Source organism: Tyto alba, unplaced genomic scaffold (assembly GCF_018691265.1).
Source record: "Tyto alba isolate M040663 unplaced genomic scaffold, T.alba_DEE_v4.0 Super-Scaffold_2, whole genome shotgun sequence".
NCBI classification, from domain to species: domain Eukaryota; kingdom Metazoa; phylum Chordata; class Aves; order Strigiformes; family Tytonidae; genus Tyto; species Tyto alba.
This window is the reverse complement of record NW_024881282.1, coordinates 52,084,679-52,100,130: the sequence shown is the minus strand read 5'-3', so window position 1 is coordinate 52,100,130 and position 15,452 is coordinate 52,084,679. Positions and strand designations below refer to the sequence as shown.

Below are 15,452 nucleotides of genomic sequence, written 5' to 3'. Positions count from 1 at the left end.
TTTACTAAAATGGGATATTGCCATTATAAGAAAATAGCTGTATTTACAAGCTGACCTTGAAACATGTACAAACTATTCCTCTAAGATGGTATCACAGCTTCTCAGCTAGATGCCTCTGACTATACACTGCTAAGGGATAATGAAAACTCTCCTTCAGCCTCAGCTGCTGATGCTGTGTAAATTCAACATAATAAAAACCTCACGCTGTTCTTGGCCTTTGCTGGGTTCCCAGAATGACCCTGTTAACACCACACAGAAAAGCAGAGTGGACAAGAGAGCCACGAATGGAAGCAACAGAAGAAAAGGACCTGAGAGCAATAAGCCTCTGTGGTTTATTCACAATGGCAGACGTGGAAGGGATAACATCCCGTGTCTCAGAAGGACAACGAACTCGGGCACACACAAGGCTGTCAGAATACAGTAGGTGCTTCTCCATCTGCCTCTCTGCTCCTTGGCCGCACAGGTTTCGAGGGAGGGTTGAGGGACACTCGTTCCAGCTCTCACGGTGGTTCTGTCTGGGCAGCACGCTCTGGTGACCTCCCGATGGAGGATAAGGCTGTGAAACTGCATCTTCCTTCGTCCATGCCCATCGCAGCTGCAGACAGTGCCACTATTCACAGCAGGACAAAGCGACTGTAAAATGCCATCAGATCAGCTTTTTCACACTGAGTACATGCTGGCGTAAATGACGACGTCAGGTACAGGAAAACAAAGAAACAAGCTTATTTCTTCCTATCACTAGAGAAAGCACTGCCTCCAGAAACACTGTAGGAACGGACTTTGGGGACATTCTGACAAATCGTTGAGAGACAAAATCATCTTTATCTTGTGATATGTGAGCAGGCAATTGTCTCTCTATATCTCATCCTTCCAAATGACATTGCTTCTACAATATATTTGTTCCAGGCTCTCTGAAGCACTGGCTAGCAATGCAAAAATCTTACAAAAATGACTGATTTTGGCCTCTACAAGATGATAGCAGAACAAAACCCTGATCTGGTACCATTATAGCTGAATACAGAGATAAAATTATGCCCTTAAACTGGCAGTACCATGACAGTGGTGAAAAAATTAAAAATCATTCAGGTCACCTTGACTGTGACAGGCAGGAGATATTGTTTCCAACGTAAGTAACAGGACTCAACATTTCAATGCACGAAAAGACTAAGAAGTTTTGGAGAACTATTTTTGTTTTGGAAATGACATTCCTCTGTATCAGACTGTAGCAGCGTGGGCTGACTATTGTGATAGAAGTTATTAAAAAATGCCAGTTCTCTCAGTGAGAGCTACTGGCATCATTAACCCCCTGAGAGATAACGAAACAACAGGAGGCATTTCTTAAGATTGTTTTGAAATTTAAACATATTTGATATATGTTTTTCTTACTGGCATGTAATGATCTCAAAAGTATTATAACTAATTGCAGATGTTTTCTTTTAAGAGCCTCTTCCCACTTAATAATGCACATGAGATATGAGATTCTTGGCTGGTAGTTTTGCTTCTTTTGATACTTTGTTTTGTATTTGACATTCTTATACATAAATTCACAAATGAGCCACCAATACTTGGCAGACCTACTCAAAGTTATACATATTCATTATGAAGAGAAATTGTACATACCCAGAGGGTTTAAAAATTCTAATGGTGGCTCTGACAAGTTCAAACATACACTGTCTTGTGTATCTCCCAAATTTAGACTATACCCTGATATTATAATACATGGCTACTAATCCTAGAAGGATATGAATGGTTATAACTCTGTGTTAACTAATTTTAGAACACAAAGATGTAGTTAATGAATTATATCAAAGTGCAAAATCATATTGAAAGACACTAGACCCCAGAGTTCAATAGGTTATGGTGAGAATATTGGCAATTCATTTAATTATTGTTTCTGTTCGAATGGTTGTTGACACCCACAAAGCCCTTTGGTGTGGAGCTGAAGAGACCGGTCATTGTCTCTTCTTTGGTACCACCACCTGTGTGCAGGACAGCCAGAAAGCTGAAATACCCTGAAGGCCCCAGCCCCTCCAGCAGCCCTGCCTCCAGGGTAAAGTGGAAATGGTCACGGCACAAATGAGCTAGGCTGAGTTAACTAAGTTTGGGTAAAACTCTAACGGGGACAAGGAGGTACGTAACTTTCTCACACGCTAACAGATTCATGTGTTCTGGGGGTTGGATCTTCTGTCCTTTTAAAGGTTCCAATTCAAAGCACTCAAAGATTTTGAAGGGAGAAGTGGCAGTTCTGTCAGTGCAAATAGCAGAAGCAATCCTGCAGCAGTTTTTCAGCCTGTTACCACGCTATGCCCTTGACTTCTCTGCAAAAATAAGTAACAAGGGGAAACTCTACAGACAGGCTTTAATCAGTACTTGAACGTAGTACTCCTTTGACAAGATTTTGTGGATAATAACCACTTACTGTGTGTTAAATACACTACAATTCACTAAAAAAACTCAAAGAACTTTTGAGGTGATCAAACGTAGAGCTTCTCAGTCCCAGAAGAGCCTCTAATAAAGACCAGCACATGTGTGTTCCTGCTCAGGAGTACCTGAACGGTACAGATATTACATGTCAGGTCCAAGAAATGCAGTCAACTATGTAAGGATGCCTGGAGAAGTCTCTCCTGCAGAGCGTATGGAAGTCAGGGGATGTTTTTAGTTTCTTCTGCTGTGAGAGTGCAGATGACAGTGTGTATTGAGTCCTTACTATTAATTTATTTCTCAGAGAGCAAATTAAAAGAAAAGAATACATCCTATATTAAGAGCCTCAGCTCCAGCATGCAATTTAAAGGCTAATACAGCCCTTCAGTAAAGCAGCAACAAAATATGAAAAAGATCAAAACATGAGTCAGTTTGTGGCAGCCAACAGAACCCATTTTGACAGGCCGTGGTCTATGTTCGTTGCTCAGGTGATGGCAGGCTGGTAACGGGCATCATCTGCTCCAAGAAGAGTCAGTGAGTCACTTTACCTTGGACGATCCCGGGGATGAGTCAGTTTTGCTCCAGGAAATCAGACTCTGCAAAGTTACACTCTACTCCATAGATTAATTCCAATTTAGTTTTAGCCCTCTCTGTTCACCTTGATTCATGGAAGAATAATTATACTTTTATTTTTTCATCTTTATTATTACTGGCAGTCTCGTAAATGAGGGAGGGAGGTAGCACATCTAATTAGGCTGAAATGAAGCTCTCTTATGCAAGAATCAACAAAACAAGAGCAGTGTTTTAAAATGCTATGAAATGAAACAGATTAGCCCTTATGTCCACTTTGATAAACATTGACTCAGATTGTAATTAGCCAATGTACTAACATTGAAATTTCTAAATTATCAGTTTGGTCAAGGTTTTCCTGAAATGTGGGATCCAGAATAAACAAAATCCATAGCACAGCTATCTCTAGTTCTAATAAGTCTAAATAGTCCAAACACTTGAAATTTATCTTTTTATGACTTCTGAAACAGAGAGAGTATTGTTCAATATCAGAAGTTCAAATTAAACAAGCACTTTTAAGTTTACTGGAGACAAGCATCTCTAATACAAGCATTGCTGAGATCATTATCTGAAGAAAGCTGGGTGTGCTGACATAAAGGGAAACATAATTGGCTCTGAAGGAATTAGAAATTTAGAGTTGTGATAAGGAATGAAAATGCAAATGGTTAAGCAAAAAGAAAAATAACCTGGAATAATTTTCAGAAGAGGCATTAGGAAAGAAAAAAATCTTTTCTTTTGTAAACTGATTTCATTCGGCATGAAAATAATACAATGATAAAAATATTTTATTTTAAATTTCTGGCTCATGTTTCAAATCAGATTTCATTTGAAAGAATCATTTTATTTTTTATTTTTGGATGGCTGTGGTATGTATTTGAAAAGTTTTGACCACAGACAGCTGTGCAGTATTTAGCAACCAGAACAGAGATTTCTTCTAGCGTTTTTGTGTGGCGCTTTTTTTTTTTTTCCCTTTAATTAAAAGTCTCCTGTATTTTTTTATTCAAGATACTATGTTTCCTGAAACTTAATCTTATGATGAGGGTGCTACTGGAGCTCTGTTCTTTTAGAGAGGCAATTTCAGTCCATTTGACAATTGTTTCAGTCCATTATTTAACTAGCCGAATATATTATTTTCAGTACTGTTTTCCTGATTATTCTCTTTTTAAAGCTGATGGATTCAGACACCCAAACACTTTGCTTGCTTTACTTTTCTTTACAGAAGTGGATTATCTGGGTTAGGAAAGAACGGTCAGGCAGTTCACAGCTGTAGATATGTATTCTTCTTGGTAAGTGTGTAGAAATCTCTCCCACATGAGACCAACAGTATCTTCTGTTGTCCAGAAATGAAAGTCTTAAGTGAGAATCAGCATGCAACTGCTTTTGGAAAGATGCACTGGGATTCTTACTTACCTTGCATGTGAACAAATTTTCAACTTTAGGAAGAAAGAAAAACTTAACTAAAACTTTGGCTTATGAGATGAAAGGCAGCTGATGATTCATTTAGTTTCAAATGTGCCCTACTCTGGAAATAGCTATCATTTGCTATGTATCGTCATGTAACTTTAAAAATAAGGAAAACAGAAAATAAGGGGGACACCCCCCACACCCTTAAGAGATGACTGTTATGATTGAGATTCCAAAGCCAAGTTTTTAGTTCTACAGTTAACTCATCTTCATCTCTTGGAACATAATATTTTATACAATGCAATACAGTGATAACTCTAATGCCTTGAAACACACATTTATCCATGTGGCTATTCTAGTGTAGGCTACGCTGCTTTTTCAATTTGTTTGCTTTAAGTTAAAGATTGCCATACCATTCCTCTGTTTCTTTCATATTTAAATCTAGATCACTTCTCTGACACCATCTGTGGTTTGTTAATATGATCAGCCAATAAATTTCTAAAGACTTCCAGGCATCTTTTTAAAAATTCAAAGTTCAGATGTACAAAGTCAGTCACGTATCTAAGTGATAAAGCACAACCGTAAGGTTCACTGACTCAAATATCTGCTTGCAGCGGTGAGCAGCTTTTGACTTAGAGCAGCAATTTTCCTTTTATTTCCCCAAAACCAGCTGTAAAAAATGATAACTGGCTTTAAACATGTCGTCCTAAAGGATTCCCTTTAAGCTGAGTAAAGCTCTGTGGTATAGCTCTTTACACGCCGGTAGAGGAAGATGCAGCACATTCCCGACGTCCTCTGCCGATCAGTGGGCTCACAACTCCCGTGTGAAGTGAAAGGGCAGATTGATGAGGGTTCAAATTCTAGTGCTGTGAATGCATCTCTAAACTAACGCCACTCTTCTCTCATCTTCAGCATTTGGGGAATATATTTGCAAGTGTAAAGCAAGATAAATCCTTTCAGGTTCCAGCATCTAATTAAGCTTTCAGCTATCTTTGTGAATGAACCAAGAGCATCTAATATGTGTGTCTACAGGGAACATATCAGGAGTACCACTCCATCTGTGAAGTTGCTTGCTATCAGCTGAAAAAAACCTCTTCTCAATTAGCCTCTCTCCATGTCGAACTTCCTCTGGAACATTGCATCAACTATAGCTGAATCCCAATTGTAATAATTGTACTTGAACAAAAAAATACTTTGACTTCCTCCGTGATGGCCTGTGTTTCTGGTAGCAATAGGAAATCAGGTTTAAGCAGTGGCAGGGTCAATTGGGTGAGGTATAGAAACCAGCATGGGAAGGATGATGTTAATTGATTTAAAAATAATTTTAGAAGTGTTCAAGGTTGTATAGCAGACCACAGCAGAAGTGTTCTGGAATTGTTCTGTTAGGTTTTTTGGGTCCTTTTTTTTTTTGTTTATTTTTTTATTGTTTTTTCTCTCGTACACTCTCTTACTATAAGTAAATGTATTCAGGATTCCCAAAGTGGGAAATAGTTTGGTTTAGTGTCTAACTGGAAATTATAAGGATTTAAAAAGTTAAATCCCAACTTGAGTGGATTTGCTTATGAAGACCACTAGCAATGCTTTACTCCACAATGGCAATCAGCATAAAGACCCAACCATCTACCATAGAGAATTTTCTATTGTCTGGTTGGTCTAACATGCTTATCCAGTAAAACGCATCATGGTAAGCATGTGGGCAGAACATTTTTGGAACAGATGATCTTTCACCACCCTATAACCACCCGATCCCCATTTAGTACCAAAGTCATGAATGTAAATAAAGACCACAGTAGAACGGTCTTTTCCTGCAGTATGTGAGAACTGATAATTTGATACTGACATCTCAGAAACAAATTGTTCCTGGAACGGTAAGATGCTCAAAAGTCACGGTCACCAAAATGATTTAGAAGAGTGCTAACATTCACATGGCAAAATATGAATCAATGTGTCTAATGTCAAACATTTGTACTTCAACTTTTATGTCTCAGTACTTCAAAGACAAGCTACACAGTTTTTGTGTGTGGTATAATATCACCACAATTCAGACATCATAAACCATTTTCAGCTGTCACAGCCAAGTCAAGATTGAGCCTATCTTCATCTGTATTTTTCCAGCTAGCTTCCTTGAATAGCTAACACAGGCATTCAAGCAAAATGAAGATTTTCCCTCTCTAAAGGTAACCTCCAAATGAAGTATTCCTAAATCAAAGGGGCGAATAGCCTATCTGAAAACCAGTCAGCACTGGAGCAGCCCTCCTTCTGACTGCCTCCCCTCACTGCATTTCCTCTACCCATACCAGTTCCTCCATTTCTCCCCCTGGCTCCTGCCACCCCTCCTGACTACTCCCATCTTCCTCACTCCACATCTTCCTTATTCCATCCCCACATCACAGCCTACCACAGTTCCACTAATCCCACCACCACCCTGCCCATCTCCTCCCTACCCTGTCCATTTTTTGCTGCAGTGTTACCCTACCACCGAACTGCTCTAGGGAACAAGACCAGTACATATTAAACTCTCTCTCCAACACAGCTGCCAGACAGTTAGAAGCATGAGTATCTTCCAAAATAACTGGTTGTACACTGTGGCTGGGTAGCAGGCCATGGTGGTGACATACCATTCCTCTCTACCAACTGAGTAAAAAGCATATGCTTTCCATCAGCTGTTGTGCAACGTTGCCTGCATGCTGCATGTAATAAACTATTTTAAAGAAATTTTCTTTTTAGTTCAAGTCTGTTTTTTTTTAACATATATAAGGGCATTAAAACGCATTTCTTCAGGAGTTTTGCTGTACACACACGTAACAGAGAAGGACTAAAGCTATTTAATGTTCTTGTATTTTAGTATGAGCCTTAAGGAAGATGCAGCATGTGGAAATACTTCCCTAGTTCTTCTACTGCTCCATATCACCTACCCATGCTTGGACAGATCACAGGTTAGGCCCAGAAGAGTAATAAGATTAAGATAAACAGTAATGAGGTATTCAAAGAAAAAAAAAAAAAAACCAAAAAAAAAAAACCAACCCTAAAAGGTGCCCTTTGGCTTCCAAGACCTCTTAAAGTATTGATATCACGTTTTCAAGATGCTTTACACAAACCACGACCTATGCAAGCACACCACTGTTTACGAAGAAAATTAATTACCGTATCACTCCTTAAGGCTTCCACTAGCCATTTTTCAGAGCGCGCTAAGCCATGGCGGGAGCCACCGCACGCGTACGTGAGGGCCCGGGGCAGAAGCTGCAGCCTCCGTACCACCAGAACACATCGTGGGTGTGGAACGGCTACAGGAGAAAAAACACCACGCCCGGTGGCCCACGCAGGGCACCCGGGGAGCTGGTGAGCTCCTTCGGTGAGGACGGCACCTAGGTGGGAGGAGAAGCTTATTTCCACCTGCGTTCGAGCGGGCTCTCCCCCACAGTGAGGCGACCCCCGCCCTGAGGGCCGCCAACCGCCTCCCGCCGAAACGCGGCGCCGCCTCCCAGCGGGCCACGCGCGCCGGAGGCCCTGCCGTCCCCCTTCCCCCCCCTTAAAACTACGCGTCCCGACATGCACCGCCAATAGCCGCGGGCGCGATGCACGCCGGGAAGCGTAGTCCTGCCAGCCTCGCCATCCTCACCCCTCTCCCCCCGCCCCCCCAGCCACTCTCCCAACGGCGGCCTGAACTTCCCGCGCACGCTCTGCGCCACGTACGCTCCGGCGTCACACGGTGGCAGAGCCAATCACAGGCGCCGGCGAGTGGGTGCCCCCCCCCCCCCGCTTCCCCCTTCTCGACCTTTGACCCGCGCCAGCGGCCGCCCCGCCCCCCTCCTCCGCCCCGCCAGCCGCAGCCGCAGGAGGCGGCGAAGCCTCCGCCCCCCGCCACCCCCCCCCCCCCCACCCCAACCTCCCTTCCCGCCGCCGGTTCCGGCTCGCCCCGCCGAGCGCCGTCCCCAGCAGCGGGCGAAGTGGAGCCGGCGAGGCCGGGAAGACGCCGCCTCCTCCTCTTTCTCCTTCTCCTCCTTCTCTCCTCCTCCTCTCCCTCCCCCCTCCCCGCTCGGGTCCGTCAACATGGCGAGCGCCTCGTACCACATCTCCAACCTGCTGGAGAAAATGACATCCAGCGACAAGGATTTCAGGTGGGAGCCGCCGCGATCCCCCCCCTCCATCCTTCCCTCCTTCCCTCCCTCCGCCGCCGGCCCCTCGCCGCCCTGCCCTGGCCCCACGGCCGGCCCCGGGCCTGGCGCCGCGGCTGTGGGGGAGGCCTGCGGGGCCGGGCCCGGGCTGTGCCCGCCTCGGGGTGGGAGAGGGTGGTGGGGGTGTGTGTGGGGGGGTGTGTGTGTGTGTGTCTCCCCCCCACCTCGGGCCGCCCCACCGGGGCGAATCTGGTGCTGCTACCCCGGGAAGAAAGTTGCCGGGAGGGGAGCGAGCGCCTCTTCTCGCTGCCCGCGAAGGACGGGGCACGGCCAGTGCCCGGAAAGCCGCGGCCTCCACGCGTCGTGGGCTGAGATCTCAGGCCGCTGGGAGGAGCTGAGGTTGGCTGACCTGCGTGGGGATAGGCGAGGGAGGAGGTAGGTCAGCGTGTGAATTTCTGACCTCGCCGATGCTCAAAAGCCGAGGGGATGGAGCCCTGAGCGACCTGCTGGCGCTGACCCTGGGTTGAGCGGCAGAGGTTGGGTGAGATGACCTCCCGGCGTCCCTTCCCAGTCTCAAAAATGATGTGTCGGGTGATTCTGCGAATGGGAGCAGGGCGGGCCCCCCAGTGCAGCGGGCTTGAACCTCCCCAGCTCACATGCTCCCTGCGTGCTGCCTCTTGTAGGCGGAGGGGTTTTGTGCTCCTCACGTAATTTGGGACTGCCACTAAAAGTCTGTGCATCCAGAGACAAAAGTCTAGTTAAGTCTTACAGGGACAGGACTGGTATATGTAATTTTTGGCTTAGGCTCTGTCACAGAAGCACTACTTTTTATCAGATCATTTCCTTGCTTTGTGACAAATTATTGGCAGATAAAATGCAAACATTTGAGTATCAGAAAATTAAATTATATAGGCTATTAAAAACCAGCAGGGTTAATACATTTACGTAGTAGTTCTAGTAAAGCATTAGGTTGAAAATAACTACATTTTTTTTGTATTGTGTGCAACCAGAAATTCACATTTTAAACCCTTATTTGCCAAAGAGGATAGATAAATACACACAGGGAAAAGGCATAAAATGCGCTTGGGCTTTGTTGCTTTACTGCAGGATTACAGTGCTTAGTTTGTAGTTAAAGAACATGTTGACGTCCAAACAAGTCTTTTGTTAATATATTAAAATCTAAAGGAAAACAGGTGATGATTAAATAACCATGGAGTTGGGTTTTGAGTAATCTTGTTTGCTTTTGACTAACTGTTGTAGCACTGCACACAGATGTGACAAATATGTGGGTTTTTTCATGCTGTTTTCTTTCATATTTTAGTAGCATGATACTACCTGGAGAATTTGGGCTAAAAATTTTGGAATTAGAAAAAAATACTGATTAATGTAAAAAAGTCCAGAATCACCTGATTTATTTAAATTGTACTAAAAATAGAACCAAACATTTTTTCTGCTAAATGCTAGTGAAGATTTTTTTTTTTTTTACTTTTATTGTGCTAATTTGTTTCTGCAATTAAGTGAGCTTTCCATTTTGTGCTTCTGGGGAGAATGGCTTACAAAAAATTCTAATGAATTTACGACTCAAATACTGATTTTGATGACTTTAAAACTTTCTGCATAAAAGGGATAGGTCACACCTGACAAACGAGTTTGTAGCAAGCATCATTTCCCAGCTACATGTAGTTAAAACTTGCTTTATAGTTGCTTTAGGAGAGCACACTTCAGAAATTACCTGTTCTAGGAGCGTTATAGAACTTTGGAATTCTTGACTATTAAATATTTTTTTCTTAGCATAGATTAAAATCTGACTTTACAGACCATAAAAATGAGTGATCATAGACCATTACAAACTGGCTGTTATGCAATAACAGCACATTTTATGAAACTATATAAATCAAGTATTTGCCTAAGGAATAAAATCGTATTTAGTACTAGTAATTGTAAGTGCATTTATTCTTAGATCATGTGTATTTGAAGAGGGACAGTGTAGTTAACTTGTTGATATCAGGGAGCTGAGTATAAACCACAGTTCAAGTAACCATTTTACTATAAAATGTAATCCTCTGGTTTTTGGATAAACTTATTTGTCTGACGCAAATATTTGTGACATTTATTGTGGGAAACTCAGACTTAATTTCTAAAATGGGCAGTAGCGTAAGGTGCAGTTTACTGTGTGCCTGTGAGAGTAGTAGCATCCTCACTGGAGGAGGAGAATGACTACTTTTGAGTACAAAGTATGAGGAGCTGCTGACATGCTGCTTTGCACCAGCTAAAGTTTGATGTTCCTGAGGAGGAAGCAGTTGTGACTGAAGGCCACATCTGAACTAATCAAAACCATGTTTCTAAATACCAGATACTTTAAAGTTGTTAGGCTTCCCCACACCATTGTTGAGTTTGGGTTGTGGTGTTTTTTGTTTTTTGTTTTTTTTTTTTTTTTTTAATGGAGGAGTCTGCCAGGAGGACTCCTCAGTTGTAGTTGAGTGTGGAAGCTGCTGATGCCCTGAGGATGTGCAAGCTCTGCTTAGTTTAGGAACTTGTCACAAGTAGGTGATGAGTGTATGTGAACTCTTAAGGCTAGGAAATGGGAGTTACTGTCCAAGGAAGTGAGGGGAGGCTATTAAGAAGGGTTAAGAAAGAGAGGTAAATATAACAGTAACACAGAGACAGTTTTTGCATGTTCTAGTACTATGTGACTTTGTGTATATCCTTATTCCCATCCTGTTTGTCTATTACCTTTACCTACCAAGTAGCTTTTCTCCTTGCTGTGCTTAAAAGCTGATGCCATTTGCATTCATCATCTGTTCATATGCACATCTGGTTCCTGTCAGATTACAGGCTTGCTTCAGTGGGACTGTTGGAGTGAATGAAAAATGAGTGAGGTCTTATCTTAGAAACACCTTGAGACTATTAGACTGGAGTTACTGTATTAAAAGACAGAACAAGTTGAGGGCCATTATGTGAGGGCAGGCATCTGGCATTTGTGATGCATATTAAGATTATTCAGAGCCTTGGCTTTCCTTTTCAGTAAAAAAGTATCTAGCATGTCAGGCTGTAGAGATAACCTTCCAAGTATGACCTGAGCTCAAGTGATGTCTGCCTGAGGCTGATGCGCCTGAAGTCCAAATGTCAACTTTAACTGTTTAATTACAAACCGTTTTTGTCTGGGGCTTTGAATGGGGGTTGGGATTGGTACTGAAGCCCATGGGATTCATGATGGAGAAATACAGATGTATTACTTCTGAGAAGAGAGGGCCCTTACAAAAGAACAACAGATTGGAAAACAAACTTCAGAAGGAAAAGATATAAAAAGCATAAAAGCAATATTTTTGGAAAGTAATTTCTCAATATGTTCTTGTATTGGTGGATATGACACTATTATTGAATAGTAAATTAATTAGTACGAAAGGTGATTTTATTTGCTTGATCTCTCAAGAATTTATCTTGGTCTTTAATATGGAACCCAGATTCTATTTTTCCTTTCTTTAGTGTTTGACTTCTGTGAATTTTGTGGGAGAATGTTTGAAAAACTGTTTTTTTTTTTTTTTCTTCTTGCTTAAAAGTTGTTTTAAAATAAACTGAGAGCAGACACTAATATTTTTTTTAACAGACTTTAAAAAAAAAGTATATTTTTTTACAACATCAACATAGATAATGAAAGGACTACTTAATTTTGGAATGTATCCGTTTTTTCTTTGTGTAGATCGTTTGGAACATAATTTAAATAGTCGAAATAAGATATGTAGCTGTTCTCATCAGGGAAGAATAATGACCTAGCTAAGTTATTGTAATTTTTAAATACAATTTTTCTCCTTTTTATTCTTTAACTAAAATAAATGCTACTGGCATCACAAAACAGGTAACATTAGTCCAATGTTAAATGTGATTTATTTGATAGCAAATGATGAAAACTGAGAATCAAATCCTGAGCACTGTGAATAACCCATATCCTTTTAGCAATAATTATCCAACTATCTTTTGTCAGGTTTATGGCTACTAATGACTTGATGACAGAACTACAGAAAGATTCTATCAAGCTGGATGATGACAGTGAAAGAAAGGTGGTGAAGATGATTTTGAAATTACTGGAAGATAAAAATGGTGAGGTGCAAAACTTAGCTGTGAAATGGTAGGTATTCTTTTGCTATGGTGTAAAGAATTGTTTAATGACCGAACAACCTAAAGCGCTTTTGAAAAACTTGAAGGACCACTGTCATGCAAAATAATTGTGACATTGATGTCCACAAAGGAACCCTTGTACTTGTAGGCTACCTGCCTTAATTGAACTTTCTTAAAGATCTATCTTTTGTTGACATTGTGGATTAACATTTGGGGTTTCAGGTGACAAATAGTGCATGCAGTCCTTGCTGAAAGTACATGAATGACATGTTTGTTCTTTGCTGATAATTCTTGAATGCTAAATAGATTTAAAAAGGTTATAAATCATGGTAGTTGCCACATTGATATTTGACTGTGAGAAGGCAGGTGATGTGTAGGGGAAGAATTGTAGTATTGCAGCACTTTTCAAGCAGAGATAAAAACATGAAATACATATATGGTCTTGGTTATCAAATATGGAACTTACCTCTTCACTAACATTCAGAATACTGTGTTAATAGGTCCTACATGCTTTACAGAAACTGCAAATGTGTTGTGGGGTCAGGGTGCAGTTACTTGTATTGCGGAGACTTTTGTTGCTTCAGTACCTTCTCTTCCTAGCTTTATTTAACTTTACGTGTGGTGTGGCTTTTCCAGAGCACCCTCTGAAGAGGTACTACCTTCATTATGACTTACTTTTTGTTCTTGGCCCTTATGAGTTTTTGTGTCCTTTAAGGAGGGCCTCTTCTTTGAGAAGCTTCTAGTGTTCCTGAGACTGTTTCTTGTTTGTGAGGTCAGGTTTTTTTTTAATATTCCTTCTGTGCCACTTATATTCCATGAAGCATGAATTGAAGTAAACTCACTATGCAAGAGTTTGGGACAGCTTTGAAGAGAAGTTTCACATTGTAACTAGCACAGTTAGTTTGTTTCAGCTTGTTAGTCTTTACAGTTTGCCCTATCGGACTAGCAAAGCAGAAAATTAAAGCCTGTGTGTACATCTGTTTATGTACTTAGAAGCAGTGCTTGCATCAGCTTCTGAAATATTTTAAATGATTGGTAACCAAAACCTTGCACAGAGAAACTACTGTAAGAATAGCAAGTTTCAAGCCAAAGTTTAATATTAGCAGTATAGTATTTTAATTGTCAGTACTTTTTCACTACTCTCACCAGGGTTGCAGTGTTGTTAAAAAAAGGGGGGGGGAGACACATTTTAACAAACGACACAAAATGACATGTTTCTTTTTAATTCAAACTTCTGAAATGTCAAAGCTCCCTTGTGGTACAGCTTAAGTTCTATGGCTTTGAAACGGATTGCTTGTACTCAGTCAGAAGAGTAGATTATTATGAAACTTGGCTCAGGCTTAGAATTGTCTTTTTCACAAAATGCTATTTCATACAAAGTTACATCGCAGCATACATGCAATACTCATCTTTAATGTACATCCTAAAGTTATCCTGAAGTTTAGATTAATGCACGTAGACACAGCTTATATATCACAATCTTTAATGGCAGTGTCAGCATTTTGGACCTACAGTATGTGTAATATTTACTGAAACATTAAAGGAAGATTGCAAAGGGAAGAGAAAATAAAAGGCTGCCTGTGTATGTGCGCATGTGCATGTGTCCTGTTCTTATTAACCATTTTTCTATTTTTAAAGTTTACTTTGACATACTGATAAAATTCTTGGATTTAATTAAAATGACAGGATCTATTTAAAGTTTGGAAACTTTCTGAGAAATCCAAATAATGCTAAAGAACAGTGTTAGATTTACTGCAATGGGACAAGAAACATGATGGAAAAGTTTTCCGGTAAATTGTAAACATTCATCTAGAATGTGTACATTCTTGAAGGTACCAAATTTTTTGGGCATCCTGATCACTTACAGATATGCTTTGAGAACCAAAACCAAACCAAACCACACCACCCTAAAAGTATCTTCTCTTCTTAAAGCAGACTATACTCATGGTATCATTCCATGACAGTTTTAAGCCAGTCTAAGATAATGCTGTTGCTGCTCTGCGATTCTCGCCTTCCTTGTCCCTTTCCTTGCACTGTTGTTTATCTGATTTTGCTGTAGACTGACTTGGGGACTTAGTTTTCTTCTGGTTTAGTGCTCTCCCGCAATCAGATGGGCATTGATAGAAACAGTAGTGAGGGTGAAAGATGGAAGAGGTTAAACGCTATTAAGCTGTAGCTTTTCTAAGACAGTTCAAGCTGATCTGAAGTCTTTTATCTACTACAACACTGGGTGTAAGCCTGATTTGTTGGGATGTTAAATTCAGCCAGCATATTTTTCTTGACTTTTTGTATTTTAAGTATTTTGTTGTGGTGTTCTTTACCCGTGTATTTCTGTTATGGATTTGCTGGCACTTTTTCAGCCGAGGAAAGCATAAACTGCATTTAGATCTCTATCAATTTAAATGCTCTGGTGAACTTTAGAGACTATCATCAGGAACCTTCATCAGACTGGTACTTGATGACCCATTTAAATATAGATTCCCTTTCTCAGAAAAAAACAACCCTATATACCTTTGAATCTGTATTTGAGACAGTTTTTTCCTTGGGGAAAGGAGGAAAGATTTTCATTTTGTTAGGGGAGCTTCCTCTACAGTGGAAACACCGTGAATGGCAAAGGTATTGATCACTCCTTGAGCAGGTAATAATCTTGCTCGAGAATCAGTCTTTCAAGGTTTAATTCTTAACATCACTGAACAGGAGATTTAAAACAACTTGGAGCAGCCTTAAAGCAGCATTTATTTTTAGGTAAATGTAGCAACAAGTAAGCAGTGTTCCTGGTTTTGCCATATTCACTACTTGCTTTCACATTTGGGTAGGAAAGGCTCT

The 15,452-nt window shown here is 41.0% G+C and overlaps 2 protein-coding genes across 2 annotated transcripts in view; one reads left to right on the top strand and one right to left on the bottom strand.

Moving 5' to 3' along the window:
- Positions 1–309: 309 nt before the first annotated feature.
- LOC122153472 lies at positions 310–8,008 on the bottom strand. The gene is made up of 3 exons (XM_042793243.1): positions 7,935–8,008; positions 7,540–7,873; positions 310–633 (listed from the first exon to the last, which is right to left on the bottom strand). The coding sequence occupies exons 1-3, from the start codon at positions 8,006–8,008 to the stop codon at positions 337–339; spliced, it is 705 nt and encodes a 234-aa protein (XP_042649177.1). The 3' UTR covers positions 310–336.
- Positions 8,009–8,266: 258 nt separating this feature from the next.
- Positions 8,267–15,452, top strand: part of CAND1 (cullin associated and neddylation dissociated 1) — a 30,034-nt gene continuing 22,848 nt past the window's right edge. Inside the window, exons 1-2 of the mRNA XM_032999799.2 lie at positions 8,267–8,513; positions 12,493–12,636. Coding sequence (XP_032855690.2) covers positions 8,446–8,513; positions 12,493–12,636 — 212 coding nt within the window. The 5' untranslated portion in view covers positions 8,267–8,445. The remainder of the gene's footprint in view (positions 8,514–12,492; positions 12,637–15,452) is intronic.